This window comes from Mytilus trossulus, chromosome 4 (assembly GCF_036588685.1).
Source record: "Mytilus trossulus isolate FHL-02 chromosome 4, PNRI_Mtr1.1.1.hap1, whole genome shotgun sequence".
Taxonomy (NCBI): domain Eukaryota; kingdom Metazoa; phylum Mollusca; class Bivalvia; order Mytilida; family Mytilidae; genus Mytilus; species Mytilus trossulus.
The window spans coordinates 24468119-24488929 of NC_086376.1; the positions used below are offsets into that span (position 1 = coordinate 24468119).

Genomic DNA, 20811 nt, shown 5'->3' on the forward strand with positions numbered 1-20811 from the left:
CGAAACATTTCTCGATATACAGGTTTGTTAGTAGTCAGAGTAAATTAGAACTGAAAATACAGCCAATCTAGCCAAAGGGTCCAAATGAACCTTAAGAAATGTTTGTAATAAAATCATGTCAGGATGGTACATATATGTAGAAACAAGACTCACAACTAAATGGATGATACACTCTAGGACTGATAACCAGTACAGGTATCTACCTAGTGCTATAAAATATAAAATAACATGTTAAAAGTTGCATGTGTCATTGCAAATGAAGATTCAATTTAAATTTAGGTGGAAAAGCAAGATGGTATAAACAGGTATTAAATTAACGGATATTTGATTTTAGTTTAAACATATTTTATTTGCTGAATTAAAGTAAAATGGATTAGACACAAGTAAATCATACTTATGTAGTCTTCTCCATAATACAATATAAGGTTACAATAATAGTATAATATAATGGACATGCATATAAAACAAACAGTTTATACAATATAATACTAGCTTTCATAGGTAAACAAAGTGGAGGGAAAGTAAAAAGAGAAAAAGAAAGTTTAAAATACCTAACAATTCTATGACGATGACTTGTGAATTGATGACAAAGATGACGTTCCGCGTCAGTAATAATAACACTCTATCAAGGCATAAGAAATCTGTTTGACCTTTTTATGAAATTTTTACCATGTTTGAAAATTTGAATATTTTGTTCATTCGAAGGTTCCAAGTGTCCGCAATTTTATAGTTTTGTATCTAAAACAAAGTTTTTAGATAGCCAAATAAGGTTATGGAATAAGGTTTTTCTACATAATGTGTAATTTGGGCAAACAAAGAAGTAATGGTAGACATCCTCAATATCGATTTTTTTTTAATATTTTTTCAATATTTGATATTTGATCAAAACCGATATTAATCTTAACATAATGTATGAAATTGAGCATATATACTATGGAACATAACATTATAGAACTGTTATTGTATTTATCATTTCTCTTGTGACAGGAACATACAGCAATCTATCTAGGAAAAGTTATAGTTACGAAAACGGTAATGTTTTGACAGTTCTTATATATTTGAATTTAAGGTACAACAAATATTAAAAAAAAATGCTTTTTAAAAACACAAGAAAATATATTAGATAGTTATGTTTATGCTACATTTGGCGTAATGATTTATATTAACATATATAATAAGACAGAAAATACTTACCGTGTCGACTCACCCTATTCATGATATTCATTCAGTTTTTGTTTGTTATCCTGATTTTACTCTTCATTGAAAGTAATAGATTTATACATTGGTTAACTATTGTTGTTATGATTTAATGAATTTGTTGTCATTTATACAAATAATAGTTATCTAGGGTACCATTATTATAATTTAATACGTCAGACGCGCGTTTCGTCTACATAAGAGTCATCAGTGAGGCTCAGATCAAAATGGTTATAAAGCCAAGCAAGTACAAAGTTGAAGAGCATTGAGGACCCGAAATTCCAAAAAGTTGTGCCAAATACGGCTAGGGTAATCTATTCCTGGGATAAGTTTTATGATTGGAAATTTATAGAAATTGCCATATAATTGATATTCATGTCAACACCGAAGTGCTGACTACTGGGCGGGCGATACCCTTAAAACACAGTTATTTGCACTAAACATGTTGAATATGTAGTAGTGGTTCCATAAATCAAATTGGTGACCCCTAAAGAAATTCCCTAAAGACAATTCCACTACGATATTCCAAAGATTATGGTTTACAAGTACTTGCCAATTAATTAATATTTAAAAGGCAAATATGTTTTTAAGACCATCGATTATTCCTTTCTCATTATTGAAACAATTATCAATGTAAAGATCAACAATAACATTAACGGTCTGTATTTTATTGCATGAATAACGCATTTCAACTCTAAATATATCTTCAGTGATGAAGGAAGTCAAAACATTTGCATGCATAAAACCTAATACAAATCGTTTAGGAGTTAATGCAACATCAAACTGACAAAATGTACAGTCAAACTGGAAATTATAGCTAAGCATTAGGCCGATACGCTACTTAATGTTTAGTCGCTCTTATAATGTTTTTGGGTGTGAAAATATATTTTGGTACCAGTCAATTTCAGAACTAATTCAGTTGTTTGCAACTATATTCAGTTATGCTCATATTTCTACACTTCGGTGTAATGTTTTAGGTTTGATACGAACAAATAATTTAGTTACTCATGTTGACCATTTTGTACCGCAAAGCTGTATGCAATGATTTCTCATGTTTTGTCATAAAACTAAAATTTCAAATGCATAACATAAAAAAGCCAAATAAATTATTTGATTTCGGAGATATTAATGGCGATTAATACTTGTATTAATATACGGAGCTTATATGTGTCCCATTAACATATAGAACAGATATATTGATATCATCATAAATGTGATTACAATGTGTATTTACCCTTAAACAATATACGACGCTGTTGATAAACGAAATGCAGAAGACATATTCAAGTGATTTTTTTTCATTTAAAAAAAAATTACGAAGGTTTTGACAACGAGCTTCTAGCGTTTGGTAATATCTTTAAGCTATCCGTGTAATCAAATAATCAAATAAGATTTTTTACTCTGAATATTTTAATTGCAGATATACTATTGTCACAACCACGTAAGTATAGTTTACATTTATCTGTTAATTGTTAGATTTCGTCATTGATAAAACATTTATTCTTGTACTTAACAATTTTTCTATAAGCAAGATTATAAAACCTAGCCAGAGCAAACATAATTAAAAATAATGCGACTCATCAATCGTTGTGTTCCTGGCATGTTCAGCTCCACATGTGCCACCACAAAAGGCTGGGAAAGTTAGAATAATTGTCTGATATGACTCATAGACGTATTAAATAAGACTTACATTACGGATGTGACTAAAAGGGCAGCAACCCTTCCAGGACACATGCATTCTCCTAGGTTTTTGTTTGGTTTCAGGTAGCTAAATCTTGAGATTTTTTTTCTATAGTTTAATGTGGACCCTTATTTGTGATTTGTGAATGCATCTTGTCCTTTGACATTTGTTTTTAAATCAAATAATTTACTTATGGACACTCACTGTATTTGGTTTTCCTACTTATAAACCAATTGAAATATTAAGCCTGCTATCTCACATTAAAAAAGATTTCTCGAGCAGGAAGCTAATTCTTGTTTTTTCCTTTCTTGTAGAAGTTAACGTAACAGGAAATGATTTTGTGAGTAAGGGTCAAACTATTTTACTTACATGTAATGCTACTGGGGAAGATCATGCACCAGACACGGTTGACTGGTTTATCAATGGACTAAAAGTTGATAAGAAAAATATGCCCCGTGTACGGGTGTATAATAAAGTTGACATTTATAGAAGAACGTTACTGAGTACACTAGAAATAAGACGTTCATTAATGAGTGATGCAGGGGTATATATCTGTAGAGGGCCAGATGAAAAGAACTCCAAGTTAACAGTTCATATTTTAGATGGTAAGCTCTTGAAAGTATGTCAATAATTGAATTGTATAACTAAGTACAAACTCCAATAGACTATTGAATAGTGACCAAAATAATAGACAACTAATACTCCCGAAGTCTTCAAAAAATAACAAAATCAAAACAATTAACAATACCTACACCAAATTCCAAATTTCAGTAATCACTACGAGATGTTAATTGTTCCATTATTACCCCATTCCCTAGGCGATACTGTCTTTAATAAAACGCCCCACTAAAATTTATGCGGTATACTCCTTGTGTAGTTCCAGTGCTTGACTACAGCTCTTCGATCTGGGGATACAAAGACTTTGCTTGCTTGAATCAAATCCAGAACAAAGCAATTCGATATTTTCTTGGCGTTCATAAATTTGCACCGACATTTGCAATAAACGGTGAAGTTGGTTGGATGAACTCAAAGGAACGACGATGGTGCAATATGATAAGGTATTGGAACAAACTTATATCAATGGACGACACTCGTATATGTAAACGCGTCTTCAATGGGGACTACGAAATTTGCATGAACAATTGGTCATCCAAAGTGAAAAACATTATGTCAGTAATAAGACTAGAGAGCAATTTTATTACAAAAAACACTTGCGATTCACTGATGTGTAAAACATTGCTCAAAGATAAATGCTCCGCAGATTTGCAGAAAGGTCTAACAAACTATCCGAAACTACGAACATACAGGCTCATAAAGTCTGAATATTGCTGTGAACAATACATTGAATTCATTCTTAACCGTACTGAAAGATCCATAATAGCGCAAATTTATTTTTGTTCGTCGTACCATTAAAATTTATGTTTAAAGTGACTTATAGACCCAAAGGGTCAGGTGTTCTAATTTTTGTTTTTATATCTCACTGTATTATATAATATTTTGTGAAAAACACGTGTCACTATAATAAATAATTTACTTACTTATATAATGATAAGCTCTCGTATATGATATTTAATCTTTTATAAGTACCTACAAAATTGTAATGATAAGTCGAACTTATATATGATTTAGTCTTCAATAATTAGCTGGCTATTCAATAATGTGTTGCGATTTACTTCCATAATTAAATGCAACTTATCAATCTAGGTAGCAAAATAATGAGTTTTCTTCTCACTACATTGTACATGAGATAGAACGCACCAAATTGACACAACATTATTGTCATCATATTTTATATGTTGATGCAATTCCTCAATCTAGTAAACAACTTAGTAAATGATTGAAAAACAGTTAAATTTACTTTCTTTCACTTGGAATACCTCTTGCGTTCGCCAGATATAATCTGTTACTCATGCACACCACGAAGTGTTTGAGATCTGAAGTACCAAGGGACTTTTCACTTTATATATATCAGAAATTTCGCATAGCCAATGAAATATTTTACAATTGATAGGTAAAGATTGACTCAAGACTATACTGCAATACAACAGTTAACTAGCCAGAACCGGTCAATTTTTTGGGGTTTAAAATTAAATAAAACATATTAATTTTAAAAACCTCTTCTTTCTTTTTAAAAATAATGTCTTAATTCTAATAAAAGTTTCACATGACATTACGCTCAAATGTCCTATTTGTAAATCCAGATAAAGTTAAAATTCCTTTGCTTAAATAGCATATGACGTCGGCGCTAAAATGTCAATATGTGATTTTTTATTCTCACTCAAATGACCTATGACCATGTGTGTGTGATGGTGTTCTTTTAAATATAATATCAACAATAGTATTGAGAATTTGTATAATGTATAAAAAGTGTCTTTTATCTTTTTATTTTGTTTCAGAAGAAAAGTCAATTATAGATAAACGTGGTGAGTTATTACCTTAATCAGTTCGTTTTAATTGTCGTAAATATTTGATACTACATTTGGTAAAATCACTGTCAAAGAAATGAAATTGACTGCTTTATATGTAACGTTTATACTTGAGTGAAAAGAATTAGTTCACTTTATGTAAGAAAAATGTGGCTTTATGTGAACACATTAAGACGCAAGTTATTTATCTCAAAAACATAAAGTTTAGTTTGAATTATTTTGTATCAAATATGACAATACAAAGCATAAACGATTTCTATTTCTTTGAACACAAATATATCTATGAAGACTTGTTATATGTAATTACAATCTGTAATTACATTTGAAACGCTATCCCATTGTTCTTAGTATCGTCATGAATCATTCAATAGTATCTCGTATTACTGTAATGTGATCGAGTGTCTGCATTTAAGAATCAAGACATGTAAAATAAAAGAGATTTCATTAAAGAAAAAAACATTTTTAAAAGTACACGACATACTAACACAATTATGTTTTTGTAAAAAAAAAAAAAATAATTGTAAGGACAGAAGAACTTTACATGTTGCTGTATCACATCATTGTTGGTCCCTTTATATGAATTAATTACCAATCGTTCTGTGTCATTAATTTCCCGATAAATTTATCATTGTTCATCATTTTTCTTATTAATATCTTCATTTTTCATGCTTACAAAGGCGATTTTTTACCATCATCAGAACACGGTATTTATTTTATTGCTTGTTAATATAGTTGTCATAGAGCAGTTGTCCTGCTGAAATCATACATTATGATAGAAGCATTTCCGTGTATCAAATTAACGACTTGCAGGTCTGTGGTTGACACTTACGTTAGTCTCCTTCTGTGCATGCTATTGATAACGTGAAATCTGAATTCATGTATTGTATTTGATAAATTACGTGAAGGGAAATTTATAACTCTCCAAGAATATTAATCAGTTCAGGGTAGCAAAACATAATTCTAAGCATTCTTATTATAATGCTCCACATGCAAATGCTTTATATTCATAACAGTTTAATAATTATCAATAACCAAAATATAGAATTTAGATACCGATCACATATCCCCTAAAATACACACAAATACTCATGAAAAAAACGAGAGGAAGAGAGAGAGAGTGGCCTGTAGTCTTTGTTACCTACCATGGATATATGTTTATTGTTTGACTTTTTATTGACATGATTATTTAACAATAAACAGTTGTGATTTAATTGACTCGACAAATCGGAAAAATATCCATTAAATACTAATAAATAAGGAAGTTTAAATATTACAACTCTCCGTATAATATACTACAATGAACAATGTCATACACTAGTTTGCTAAATAAAAAAACAGAATAGAAAAGTGAAACAATTGAAAGACCAAACGGTCTATTAAAAGTTTAGTCGCGGATTTGAGGGGATATAGCGGAAGTATGTATCATATTACTGGAATAACGTCCGCTTTCAAAAGTCTATGATTCTAGTCTGAAGTAATAATACTAAAAGCTATGTATCAAACGTAAAACAGTTATGATTGGCATCAATATGTATTGTAACCCTCATTGTTTTGGGCAAGCACATTTAGAATTCGATAGGTTAAGCATGTTTTCTCAACCGTTCACTCAGCATCTGACACTGGTGAAAAACTATCAAAGAAATATGTAAAAATCTGTTGAAAAAAGTTTAAAATTCCAATCTGCACTAAGCACCAGAATTTCTTTAAATGGTAAAAGATACGATGTTTTATGTTTTTTCCATTCTCAATTATCACTCATAAGAATTGATACGGATTAAATGTTAAAATGCGTTATAAATTCTTACGATTAATTATCTTGTAACTTCTATATAAGGTTTATTGAAGCAACACGAGTTTGAGTTGCATTTGTATTTGTCTTTGCATTTACTTTTCTTTTGTTATACTAATTAATTTTTGTTTGCTTTTAATTTGTATTGTTTTCGTTATGTTATTTTTCAGTTCTTTTGAATATGTTTCATGCTCTTTTGTTAACTAAACGATTTCAGTTTTATTTGACATAACTTCAGAAAACCTTATCGATGAATTTGTGTTCAGTAACAGACGCCTTTGTTTGATATGTTTTTGTGTACTTGCATTACTACTCTTGTCTTCTGTTATTTGGTGGTTGATTTCAACGTAGGGAACACAATTCCTTTAAGTAACATTCACGAAATCACTACAATGCACTTTCAATATTGAAGTTCGAATAATTTTACATTATTTTACTGCATTTGGTAACGATCTTAATTTTCAACTGTTTGTTTTTGACATTCATAAGCCAATCAAAACTATCACTTCGAACAAAAGCCTCAAATTCTATATTAATGTTTTGAATGCTTATGAAATTTGCAACTCTTTGGCGGCAATAATAAAACAGATATTCAAAATCAAGTAGCAAAATTATAACATTTGAGCACTTTTCCATATGCAGTCCTTCCTATAAAGACATATTACCGTCATATATCTTGATTTGAACAATCCAACATATAATGACATCGAAAGTCGTTGTATTACTTCGTTTAATTCGGTAAAATATTAAAACAATTGCCCAATGATTTTGACGGCTCTCTAAATTTTAATTTGATATTGCATCTGATATATTTGATTAAAATACCGTTAATGAGTCTTGAGTTATACAAAATCCACGTCGAGGGCAAAAAGTTGTATTCTTTGTCTCCTTTATGATTTATAACAAAACAATATATTATTTGGAAAGCCCTCGAATAAGATACAACTACAAAAGATGGTATATTTGATATAAAAGCACAGTGTTTGTTATCTGAATCAGCTGAAACATTGTTAAAAGTCAGAAATTTACCAAACAAAATCAAAATAATTATATATTAAACCGACCGGATCTTACATCAATGGGAAAGATCATCAATTTCTATCGCAAAATATCAATATTAGATTTCACATATTATAAAGATGTTTTTTTTATTAAAATACTATTTATTGCAACTTTTAGCTGTATTGCAAAGTTAATAGGAGGTATACGGTGTATAACTCCCCCCCCCCCCCCCCCCCCCAATGATAAATCAATCACGTACAACTTTCAACCACAAACTTGGGTCTTTATAATTTGATAGGCACTTTTAAGTTTTTCTGTCTGAAAGTTTAATGAGTTAATGAAATTTTCTCACTAACCAAACTAGCTATATATAAAAAAAAACTGACAATAGACGAAAACGTAAAGTAAAGTAAATATAACAACCTGATGTATGATTGCCGATGAGAGCACTATCCCAGATAGACGAATAGACGTAGAAGTTAGCAAATACATGTTACCAAAAGACTTTAACATCCTTAAAACCCCTGCCGTATAATATGCGCTAATCATTGCCCTCTTATGACCAAATGTGCAATTGCTTATTCTACTTTTAACAGCTAGCCATGTTGTTTTTGTTTTTATAAGTAAATCGAGAACAGATGTTCTATAAAGTAGACGGTTATATTATGTTCTAATAACTTGACATTAAGGAATACTAGTACATAATATAACAGTCAAATTTCTCTTTTAGGTTTTGTGAACGATTCATCAGCAGCTTCTTATTTATTTCAATGGACTGCAAAATGCTTAGTAAGTTGTGTATTTGCAACATGGTTTACACATATTTGGTTCATTACGTGAACAGATGTGAAAAACTAACTTCTACCACTGAAGTGTTCAAAAGAATAAACCACCTGCAATTAAACTGATGCAATGGAGTGATCGAAATGATGAACACATATCATTAATGACGGAATGGGTCCGTCGAATTCTATTTCTAAACTGCTGTTCAATGAAATCGCAGACACACATGGACAGTACGTCTGCATATTTACATTTATTGTCGAACAGTGCAATCATTGACTGTTTAAAAATACTGACGTTATATTGTTTGATCATCATTATTGTAGAATTATTGTGCATTATTCATGTGTTTTGACATCTGTGATCATAAACAACCATTTTACACAATTAATGTGTATTGCTTATTGATGAAAAGCTTATTGTATTCTTAAGGAAACGAAACATATACATGTAAAATTGAATATTTTGTAAAATGACAGTCTTAATTTCCGTAGCCGTATCTGGTACAACTTTTCAGAATTGTCGATTTGTAAAACCCTTTACCTGAGATTTCCACTAGTTTTTGGGGGGTTTGAGTAGTTATGTATTAAGTAATGATGTTTTGTTTTGTTTAGAATGCTTGTTCTGTGATGGTTTTAAGTTTTGCAATGGCGTTGCCAGTTCGTTTTCGACGATCAGATTGAATATCCCTAAGGTATATGTCATCTCTCTCTTCTTCAACTTTGTAATTGATTTTGCATCCTAAATGTTTTGGTTCGAGTGTCAATGATGTGTCTCATCAATTCAGGAATATGGCAGTCGTTGTCCATTCGATTGGTGTGTTTTATCATTTCATTTTGCCATTCGATTAGGGACTTATCCTCAATGTTCAGTATTTTTGTTATTTTAATTTTTAGGAAGACATAACACTCGTCTGTGTATCCTTTTTTAGTATCCTTAACTCTGACGTGATATCTACCTATAATATATATACTTGTAAAGATCATTTGGTTAACCTGATGAATTAAGTGTACAAAAATGTTTTTGAATGTTACTGGTCCGAGTTTTGAAGTTTTTATTTGAAAGGAAAATAATTAAAATCGTACAAATTCAACAAAAGTTTTACATGGTACATAAGAAAGGTCGACTATTTATGAAGCTATAAAAATGACCATCCGACCGAAGTACACTAACATTCAGATGCTGTATACTTGACACATGCTATCATTCATGATATATTATTGTTTTGCTTTACATTCTCTTTTGTGTGCTATATAGTTTGTTTTGACAATTGTTACCAGAGTAATTGGATGTTTTAATATTGAAACTATTACATCTTGTGAACAGAAGACGTCTGGTTCGTTCTGTAGAAAGTTCGAACTGTTTTGATCTTAGCTTCAACCTATTGAAGACATATTTCCCATTTCCATTCTCATTTTTATTTGTTTATATCTCTTCTGAATACGCTAGGTCTTTGTAAATTCACGAACATATGTCACTATCAAGACGACTGAGAAAGTTTCGTTAAAAGACAGAATACGTTTTTGATATGCGTTGATACGTAACAAACACGCCCCGCATACGTCCAAATAAAAGTCCAAGTGAAAGCTTCAGACGAATGATCTTGAAGCGTATACAACGTGCTTTAAACGTGTCTCAAACTTATCTGTAACGTTTTCCATCGCACTTTTAACATACGTATCACGTGTGCATAGCGAACAGATATACTCTTGACAAACATAAACCAAGCATATTTCGACGTACTTCAAACTTAAACAACGCGCGTCCGATTGATAAGGGATAATCTTGCGTGCACCTAACGTGCGCCTTCGTCAATTGTCTATGTATGTTTTGTGCACGTAAGTCTATACGCAAATGTGTGACGCCGGCATAACCCATGATAGCATTGTTTCTTATCCTCTGTAGATAACAATATTTTTCCGTTTAAACTAGTTTACGGGATTTTTGATACTATGACCATTTTTTTTTTAGATTATTGAAAAAATAAAACTTGTAATCGCAACTCCGATGAGACCATTTGTGAGAAAGCTCACATACTTGTTAGTGTATTTTTTTATTGTGTAGAGTTGACTTTATAGTACCACCAATTTTATTTGGTCATTTAATTGGAAATAACGGACTTTTTGAGTAGTGTAACAATAAGATCTTGTAAACGTTACACCTCTGAGACATTATAATTAATTCATTAATAAAAGAGGGACGAAAGATACCAACGGGACAGTAAAACTCTTAAATCTAAAACAAACTGACAACGCGATGGCTAAAAATGAAAAAGACAAACAGACAAACAATAGTACACACGACACAACATAGAAACAAATAATAATAATAAGCTATCATACTAGCGATCTGTAGAGTGGTGTGCAATCTTGTGACCTGGTTATTCCGCTATTTAAATAATTTAATTTTTACAAGAAAAATAGGACTGTAACTATTTTGTTTTTATTCTTAACCAACGGTCTTGTAACAAAGTTATCGAAAACATTCGTATTTGGAAGGAATGTTTGTCATCATGTATTGACAAACATATAATATTTAACTCTTTAATCTCATTTTCCAATTAACCGTTTGAGCGCAAATTATGTGTTTTTAAAGAGGAAACGTGCGTCTAACATCAATATTACCTTGTTATCGTTGATGAGTTTCAATATGGTCATGTTTATCTAACCATTTATCGGATGCTTTGGGACTTGACCATTTAAATACATTACTCTCGGTGCATTTTGGGAAAGCAAATTCTCTTAGAAAACAATTATATTGTTTAACATGTTCAAACATTGGTTGTTTTTTTTTAGTAATTAAAACATAACTATTACTATGATGTGTTTAAGCTTATGTTTTTGCCATTTGCAAAAAAAGATACTTTTCGTTTAGAATTTTTCTGAGTGGTTAGATTTTTTTGTTATCTTACATTTTGCTATATATACAGTTGTAAGTTCTGTTTATTCTTCATCCTTTCGAAAAATTTTACTTGTGTTAAGTTGTTTTACAAGGTCATTCGTTTATAAGACCGTTTATGATGTCTTAACACTAAATCAATTGGTTGTGTACTGATTGAGTTTTTTTCTGGGTTAACACGGTTTGTTTTATTAATTGGCTTTGAATAAGTACATTTGTAACTGGTGTTTTGTGTCTATTTTTATGTTATTTGGAGTTGTGTCAGTTTTTCTTTCCGATTAATTGAGCTACACAGTCAAAATCTGCTTAGGTGAATTTCACACAAATGGTACATAAAATTCACTAATTTCACGTGAGATTTAACTCAAACGACCTTATACATTAAGCTCATGTGAATTGAGATTGATTTGAAATTCATGTGAAATTTGTCACATGAATTTCAGTTGAGCTTTATTTCATGATGATTTACAATTAAATTCTAATATTAAGACGAAATTTGAAATACTTCATTTTACGGAAACATATTTGGTAATGTTAACGTTAAATTCACATGACCTTACGCGAAGCTCATATGAACTGATTTCACTTGAGTTTCATGTATAAGCTTGTTTGAGGTAAAATCCATGTGAAAATAGATTCCAATGAAATTGATGAGTAAAATTTGCATGTAGGGTATACGCAACTGCATTTTAAATACTGTTGTTACAACAACAACCATGTTACATACATATTTGAGGTCACCTCATTTTATAAATGACTTCCCATTTGGAATATCTCTTTAAATTCGGTATTTTTGTTTTACTTTTTAAACTAACAATACAACCTCAATAAACACATGCAGAAAATGATTATTACAGAAATATTTCTGATCAACTGGTGCATCAAATATATTTGTCAATATGGTCTTTTGTATTTGATTACAAATCCATCATTCATTGACTGAAACGTGTCAGTCAACCTGATAGATGATGAACCGATTAAACATTATTGAAAATTCCATAAAATGCATAGAAATATTTAACCATATCTGTTAACCTACTTTTTAGTTGGTTCAATCAAATCAATGTGTTTTCTTTAAATCAGTATTTTTTAGACGATAAAGTTAATTTTGTGAGTGTTGAAATTTTATTTTCTTCTGTTTGTTTTATAAATATGTGCAATCAGAAATTCTTTTTTGATCGAAAAATAACAAAACACACAACTACCAAAAGAACAACCAGGATTGACAAACATCCATCTACAATAAAATTACTAAATAGTAAACTTATGATTCCCCTTGTACAGACAGAGTTTAGAAACATGTTTATTGGAAACATAAACAGTTAAATGGTTAAATAGTTATCCTAGTCGAATGACTCATTGTAAGGGAAGATTTGGTGATCTTTCCATTTGGTAATGACCCTATGACTAAAACAGTAAGCTTGTTTACCATAGGCAGAGTAGTGATTATTAAAGTTATGATATTTACTTGTATTAATTGTCAGTTAATGACCAGAGATAAGTGGGCGTAATGGTTATTTTTGGTTCATTCAAGAAAAAAATTCATAAGCCTGGTATCTTTAGTTTGAATTTTACTTTAAAATAAATGAACATACTTTTATGTGTGCTTAATAAAGGCTACAGTAATATATCGCTGTTCGAAATTATATATCGATTCAGAAAGAAAAAAAACAAGTCCGTGTTACAAACTAAAACTGTGGGCAACTTGTGTCTATATTACTAGTGGAGTAATAAGAAAGGAGCGTTGATGTAACGTCTATTGTCTAGATAATTATGCCTTAATAAGAAGAAATTGATGTGGTGATGGCTATCGTCTGTATTACCTTAAAGTAAATAAGCAGTGAGGAACATATATATAGCTGGAACACTGATAAGAGCAGAGATTGGAGAGGGAGGTAAAAGCTTGACGGTTGATGTGCAGTGATGTGTAGCGGATATTATCTGAGTCATTGGTTAATAACTACCAAGGGTGGTTTTTGCTAATCGATATTGTTTAGATTAATAGTAAAATGAAAAAGGAAGGGGAATTCTGGAATAAAATGTCTTTTGCTTGTAGTTCTTTCACGTTTATCAGATTTATCGTTTTGATCATTTGACCTAGAAAAAAATCTACAAACCATTCGTATAAATAATTCTTTCACGTTAACTTTTATTCAGTCACATAGTATTTCCGAGTGGCTGGAGTCCGATTTATTTTTGAAGTGAAATATAAATTCATTTATTTTCGTTTTATCAAAGTCAAAAAGATTGAAAATCATCATTTTTCCTGTGGGAATTTCAAGTGATTAAAATTGATGTGTTTTTTCTCTCAGAGTATTGAATAAATTTCTCGTAGAAATGTCATGGAAATATTGATATTTTTAAAATGACATTTGCACTTACAAAATATGAATGCTCAGTTGGATTTTTAAATGATCATTCCATTATAATCGTGTAATGTTCTCAACTTACATTAAATTGAATATCCCTCTTGTACCTTTTGCTTCTTTTGGGGGGGAAATTTTTCTAATCTTTTGTTTAAAAGCTGACTTCTCAAACGAGCGTCACTGGTTTTTATTTTTCAAGTTAATAATATAGCTAAGGTATGGCGCAGACTTTACTGTATATTAATTTTTATTCATTGTCTCTTGTTCGATAGGATAGGCGCATACATCATGGTCAACAAACTTACTGAGAATTTTAGGTTATTGACGTGTTGTTACGCTTTCAAAGAATCAAGCAATGGTTTCCAATTATTATGTTTATGACACATTATTGCCTGCTGAACCTCTTTTTGATAGTTTTACCGTTTTTGTCTGTTTGTTTTGTTCTCACAGTGTTAGCAATATATTTGCAGGGATATACGACTGTCTTATGAGTGAGAGTTTTAAATAGCTACAAATCCATGTTTTGTCCATAGTGTTCTACTTACGAAAATGTATGTACCAAGTCATGGATATGATAGTTGTTATCCATTTGTTTGATATGCATAAGCTTTTCATTTGGCCATTTGATTAAGGACTTTCCAGTTCGCATTTTCCTGGGAGGTCGGTATTTGTGTTGTTTAACTTTTTTCCATTGATAAATGGACTGGATCTCACACCACATCTTCCTATATCTATGGATGTTTAAACGCATATCTTTGTACGAATCAATATGTTGTCAATTAAAGGTAGTATGCTGTCCTGTTATTGTTCACATATTTTTTTTTTGAATAGATGGATAGTTAACTCTTTTTTATCCCACCACATCTACATACTTTTTGGTGTTTTCAATTAATATGTTATTCCATGAAGCAGTCAAAACAAAACGTATACTGATCGATGTACTAGAAAGACCTTGAAACGAATGTTAAAACAAACGAAATAAATCATAACATGATCACGCTTCACTTTTTTGTGAATGATTATATATCTGAACAGTTTCAAGTTTGATGACAATGTTGATGGCAACCATCCATCTCATTGAACTTGGCGTTACGTTTACTACTATTAAAAATTGACATAGAACTGTCGGCCCCTGGAAAGAAGGCCTGTATAGAGTAAGTACCCTTAACAATTCCACTTATTTTCAAATCTAACAGATAATTATTTTATTTTACTTTATTGTCTTAAACAGAAAAGCGAAATTAACAAAAGGGATTTTTAAATTCAAAGTAGAAAACAAACTGATAACGCCATTGCTAAAAAAAACCGGACACATAATAGTACACCACGCACAATATAGAAAACTAAAGACTGCGCAACACAAACCCCAACAAAAGCAGGTTGCATGGGGATCTTGAGTTTTCCGGAAGGGTAAGCAGACCTATGTTAGTACAAACCCGGTAATAAGTAAAATTCTGTAGCTACGACAATTGGAAGATATCTGCTATCATCTGTGAAATGGATATTCTATAACAGTCAACCAACTCGTGATGGAGTACGAAAAAATTTACGAAGGGACGATTTCAAGTTTAAAAGCGTTTTAATTGTTCAAAATAGTTCTGGTATGTATATAAATATAAACAGGTGTTTTCATCTTCTGATAAAAAAAAATATCATAACATGTCGTATTTCAAATGCACTTCGTCGTCCCTTCTTCATGATATCATCCATCGAGCATATCAGTTCCATGCCATATGATGGCTGATACCATGTCATATGGCCGATAACGAGTATGATATGAAAATATATCATGTAAAGATCTATAATTATCATCTATATTATGATTATTATTTATAATTGCACACTTTGTACGCAGAATTCTCATGTTTTAAGTAAAGAAGGTATAAGCAATTGCAATTTAAATTCACATCCGTCATTATAATATCAATGTCAGTTCTATATTATAAGAATATAATGACACATTTTTTGTTTAACAAAAAAGATGTACATGTAGGTATGTTATCGCATTAAATATTTACAAAAAATAATGGCGTTAAATAAAGGCAACAGTAGTATACCGCTGTTCAAAACTCATAAATCCATGGACAAAAAACAAAATCGGGGTAACAAACCAAAACCGAGGGAAACGCATTAAATATAAGGGGAGAACAACGACACAACATCGAAACGCAACACACACAGAAACGGACCAAGCATCAGACAAAACACCACGAGAATAACAAATATAACATGAAAACTAAATACATAAATTTGGGATAGACAAGTACCGTGCCACGTCTTATCTCAATATCTCAAAAATAAGAGAAAACACAAACGACTCAACGTTAAAATGCAACACACACAGAAACGAACAATAATATAACAATGGCCATCGTCCTGACTTGGTACATGACACTTTTAAAGGGGAATAAAAGTGGTGGGTTGAACCTGGTTTTATGGCATGCCAAACCTCGCACTTTAATGGCAAAGTTAAATATAACATTGAAATGACAACATAATATTACAGGACTACAATACAAATAAATAGGAGAACATATTAGACAAAGAACTGTAGTTCTTGTCTGTTTCTATGTAAGGCTAAGTACTATTCTATTTAACAGATTGCTAAGTAAGTTCAGTAATATGATCACTTCTAATTTACATAAATTTAACATGTTTAAGATACACAGATAATCTTTTTCAGTGATGTTTTTTTAAATCTTAAAACGGTCAAATTTATGAGTAGCGATATTTTATTTCATTTTGAACCTTTTAAGTCTCTGTTTTTATTTTATACTTGATTTGTAATTTGAAAGTCATTGCTGACCGATATAGTGACCTAAATTGGTGTGTAAACTGCGCACAGTGATTGTTTATTTATGATTTATGTCCAATAGTTCATTATAACTTATCAAACTCGTACAAAAGCTATAACTGTATAACACATCATACATATTTTATTTACTGATCTTTTTACCCAAATCGGAGGAGAATAATATCAATTCAGTTATCCTTATATGACAAAACATATCTCAAGAACATTATATTTTTGATTGCATTGATTATAACATATAAAACGAAAACAGATAGAGAACAATATAGTTAGTAAAACGCGTATTTGAGAAAATGAGAAAGATGACAGCTCTTTATCATTGATCGCAGTTATCTTTCTCTTCGAACAAGTACATTGGAATTTGGAATTTGGACTTGGATTTATTATGCACTTCATGTATCACAAAACACTACAAAATTGAATCCCAATACCTTAAAGTAGAAACGTTTTTTTGATTGGTAAAAGCACTGTTTATATCAACGATAAATGCAAGAACATTTAATTTCATATATTCCTATGTCTAACAATAGTAGTTTTCCTATGATTCTAATCTTACTGAATTCCGATTTGTACTGTAACAAAAATATTTTGGGAGAATTCTATTTAAATACAAGTTGTTTTTAGCATTGAAGAAGCTTTTAATTACTTTGATATTTCCAGTTTGTGTATTTTGTATTCAAGTTAATTTCCAATCAGATGATTCAAACCATTTCCAACACTTTTTGACATTGTTTTCCAATGTTTTAATCTTAGACAACTGTCCGATGTTTTAGCGCTAACATACATGTTTAACACAGTGTTTAGTTGGATTAAAGATGTTGGTTTCAAACTGTCTAAGGCCTTACAGTTACCAAATTATAGCTTAAATCCGTGTCGTTTCAACTGTTAGATAGTTTTCTCATGGGCAGTCATATCATATCACAACTCCACATGTTATATAACTTTATGATTATGATTTCCTAAACTTCACTAAGTTTAAGCCAAAGTATATAATATTTTTGTCATAGAGTTAATTATAAAAAAAAATATTGTTGGTACAAATCTTTTTTTTTAAATATTGCAGTCATAACACACTGTAGTAAGCTATTTTTTTAATAAGATTATAATGATTTTACTCGTCATTTTAACAACGTTAAGACTCAAAACATGTATTTGTCGGATTCAGAATTTTTTTACAACCTCATATTGATGTGCCAGTGTTGTTTGTTGATACAATAGTGTGCGTGTACGAGAGAAAAGCAATTTGTTGTAAGTCATTTTGTGCTGATTTGATTACAGAAATGTCGTGTTTTATAGGAAGAAAAAGAAGAAAAGAGTCTAACGATCGGTCTTGGAAGCGTTCTTGAAGTGTTATCTATAATCTCTCCGGTACATAATAGCACATAAATCTTCCCACTTTAATAAGTCTCGAGTAATGTATACAGACATAGTAATACTGACGTAGATATACAATTAAACTTGCTTAAAAAGATTATAAACATTTGCAAATTCAGGCACAAAGGATATACAATTATTTTAACTGTACAAGGACAACGGAATTCGTCTGTGATAAATTATAGACGTGTTTATGTCGTGTCAGCCTTTTAATGAAAAGAAAGGCATTTTAATTCCTTCAACATAATGTTTAATACACAATTCTCAAATAATTCCAACATTAAACTATCGTTTGAGTTGATAACATGAAATTACATAGTTTGTCTATTCTATTAGTAATAATATATTGAATTTTGCCTTGTGTCTTTTGACTTGCAAAATTATTTAAAAAGTTTAAATTAAATACTAACTAGCCTTATTTAGAGATATTCTGATCAATATTTATATATGAAAAACAGCCTCACCTCAAAAGAGTGTTGCACAACATTTTATATTCTAGGGTAGTAATTGATGATTTTTTTTTTTATTATTTTGTAAGAATGATGGTTAAAATAAAGATGAATTAAACACAAGTAAACACTCAAATCGTTTCCAGAAAGGTCACTTGAACAATCTTCTGCTAATATACTAAATAAATGTTCATGTTTCCCTTTCTTTTTCTTTGCGTTAACCACGAGTTATATTTTCAGTGATCGCATGACATATGACGGAACGTTCCGAAAAGCCTGGTATCGATATTCATTATTTCCCTTATCCATTATTTTTTCCTTATATATTTCTAGGAATTCGTATAAAAACTTATACATATCAATTTAATAGCAGATTATACCGTATAGGTCATGGAGGTAAGCAGATTTAATAAGTAAAAGGTAGCAGACAGCAAACACTTAAATAAAAAAAAAAAGAAGGCAGATACAAAGAAAACATTGTTACAGAACAATGCATGTAAGTAAGACAGTTCTAAAGCAAAGAAAAAAGAGTTAAAAAGAAAAAGAAAAAAAACTAAACATTCGGCAAGACCTGGTTGTTTTTCTTCATCCTAACCGGAAATGTTATCTATAGATACATCAATAGTACTACGGTAATCTGTTTATAACTTACAGTACCTGTCATGTTCAGTTAAGCTGCCAGTTGATTTCAAAGAAGGAATTTACTTATGTTGATGACTTATCGATATTGAATAGACATGTCGAATGGTATCACCCCTAAATAAAAACACAGATAAATACTCAATAATTGGACTGATCACATCTTGATTTGCCATTAATTTAAGAAAATCATGTTTTCTGAATTCCATGAAGATTTAATTAAGTCATTACAACAGTTCTTGACACTATCTACAAATGTAAGAGGTCGCTTAACTGGTGAAAACAAATCAAAAACTGCATTTTTTATGTATATATGCATTCATTTCAATTTGAAATTTTTTGTAAGGCCACGATTTTTATGGCACCTCGTCTGTTCTAAAAGAAATTATAGGCATAATTAGATTTATATTTTTCAATCTGATCAACATCATAATTTTCACTTTGCCAAATATCTCACGTGTTTGTACCTTGAGGTTTCCCACCTTGAGCCAGCGTTCCATGGATCTGGTAAATAGGTATCACTTCGTCTTCTAATATATGTCATGAACTAGATTTTAGTTGTGGATTTGTATGTTGTTGTTTTTGTTTTTTTGTAACATGTATGGGCATTTTTGGGATAGTTTTCCATTTTTATTTGTCAACATGATATCTATTGTTCTTCTATTGATGTTTTTTGTTGCCTGGTAATGTTTCTAACTATTTATTTATTTACCGAACAGCATTTAGTAAATGTAATTATCCTATGGTTTGATTTTTGTACTTGCCTTACTTTCCTGGATATACAATTGTTTTATAATAGTATTACGTTTTGTTTTTCACGTCAATTTGACGTTCTAGAACGTATGTCAAATTCTTCTAAATGTTTATCTTTTTGGAATCCAGAGTATGTTTCAAAGGCACATTACTCTAGCATTTTTCACACTTTTTAACGTTAAGATAAAAGTTTATTGACTCTTAATGTTTTTATCAGATCTACACCACACAGGTAGATCAGTTTGAAAAAAAAACCACAATGTGTTACTTAATGGCAAAACAATAAAATATGTACCGTTTGACTAAGCTATCATTAAAGATATCAATTATTAATTGACATTTTATTGGCTTTTTATCGTCGTTCTTTTGTATAAAAATACTTTATATAGATATAGGAAGATGTGTTTATGACTTGTTCAGCCGCTTTAACGATCAACCTTATATTCAAAAGAATATAAATCACTTACTTAAAATAAAAAGCCACTATACTTTCTTCAATTATAACTCTTAATCTTAAAATGTTTCATATATTTCGGAGTTTAGTTTGACGTCTGTTTTCGCTGAAGTAGTTCACATTTTAGTTTGGGAGCCAACTGAAGCAAGCCTCTGGGTGCGGAATTATCTCGCTGTATTGAAGGTCCA

General features: G+C 30.6%; 1 protein-coding gene across 1 annotated transcript in view; it reads left to right on the top strand.

The window, feature by feature from the left end:
* LOC134716517 (uncharacterized) overlaps window positions 1-11648 on the top strand; it is a 45705-nt gene extending 34057 nt beyond the window's left edge. The window contains exons 5-10 of the mRNA XM_063579525.1: window positions 988-1032; window positions 2618-2638; window positions 3193-3483; window positions 5275-5301; window positions 5982-6008; window positions 8826-11648. Coding sequence (XP_063435595.1) covers window positions 988-1032; window positions 2618-2638; window positions 3193-3483; window positions 5275-5301; window positions 5982-6008; window positions 8826-8935 — 521 coding nt within the window. The 3' untranslated portion in view covers window positions 8936-11648. The remainder of the gene's footprint in view (window positions 1-987; window positions 1033-2617; window positions 2639-3192; window positions 3484-5274; window positions 5302-5981; window positions 6009-8825) is intronic.
* The last annotated feature ends 9163 nt before the right edge of the window (window positions 11649-20811 follow it).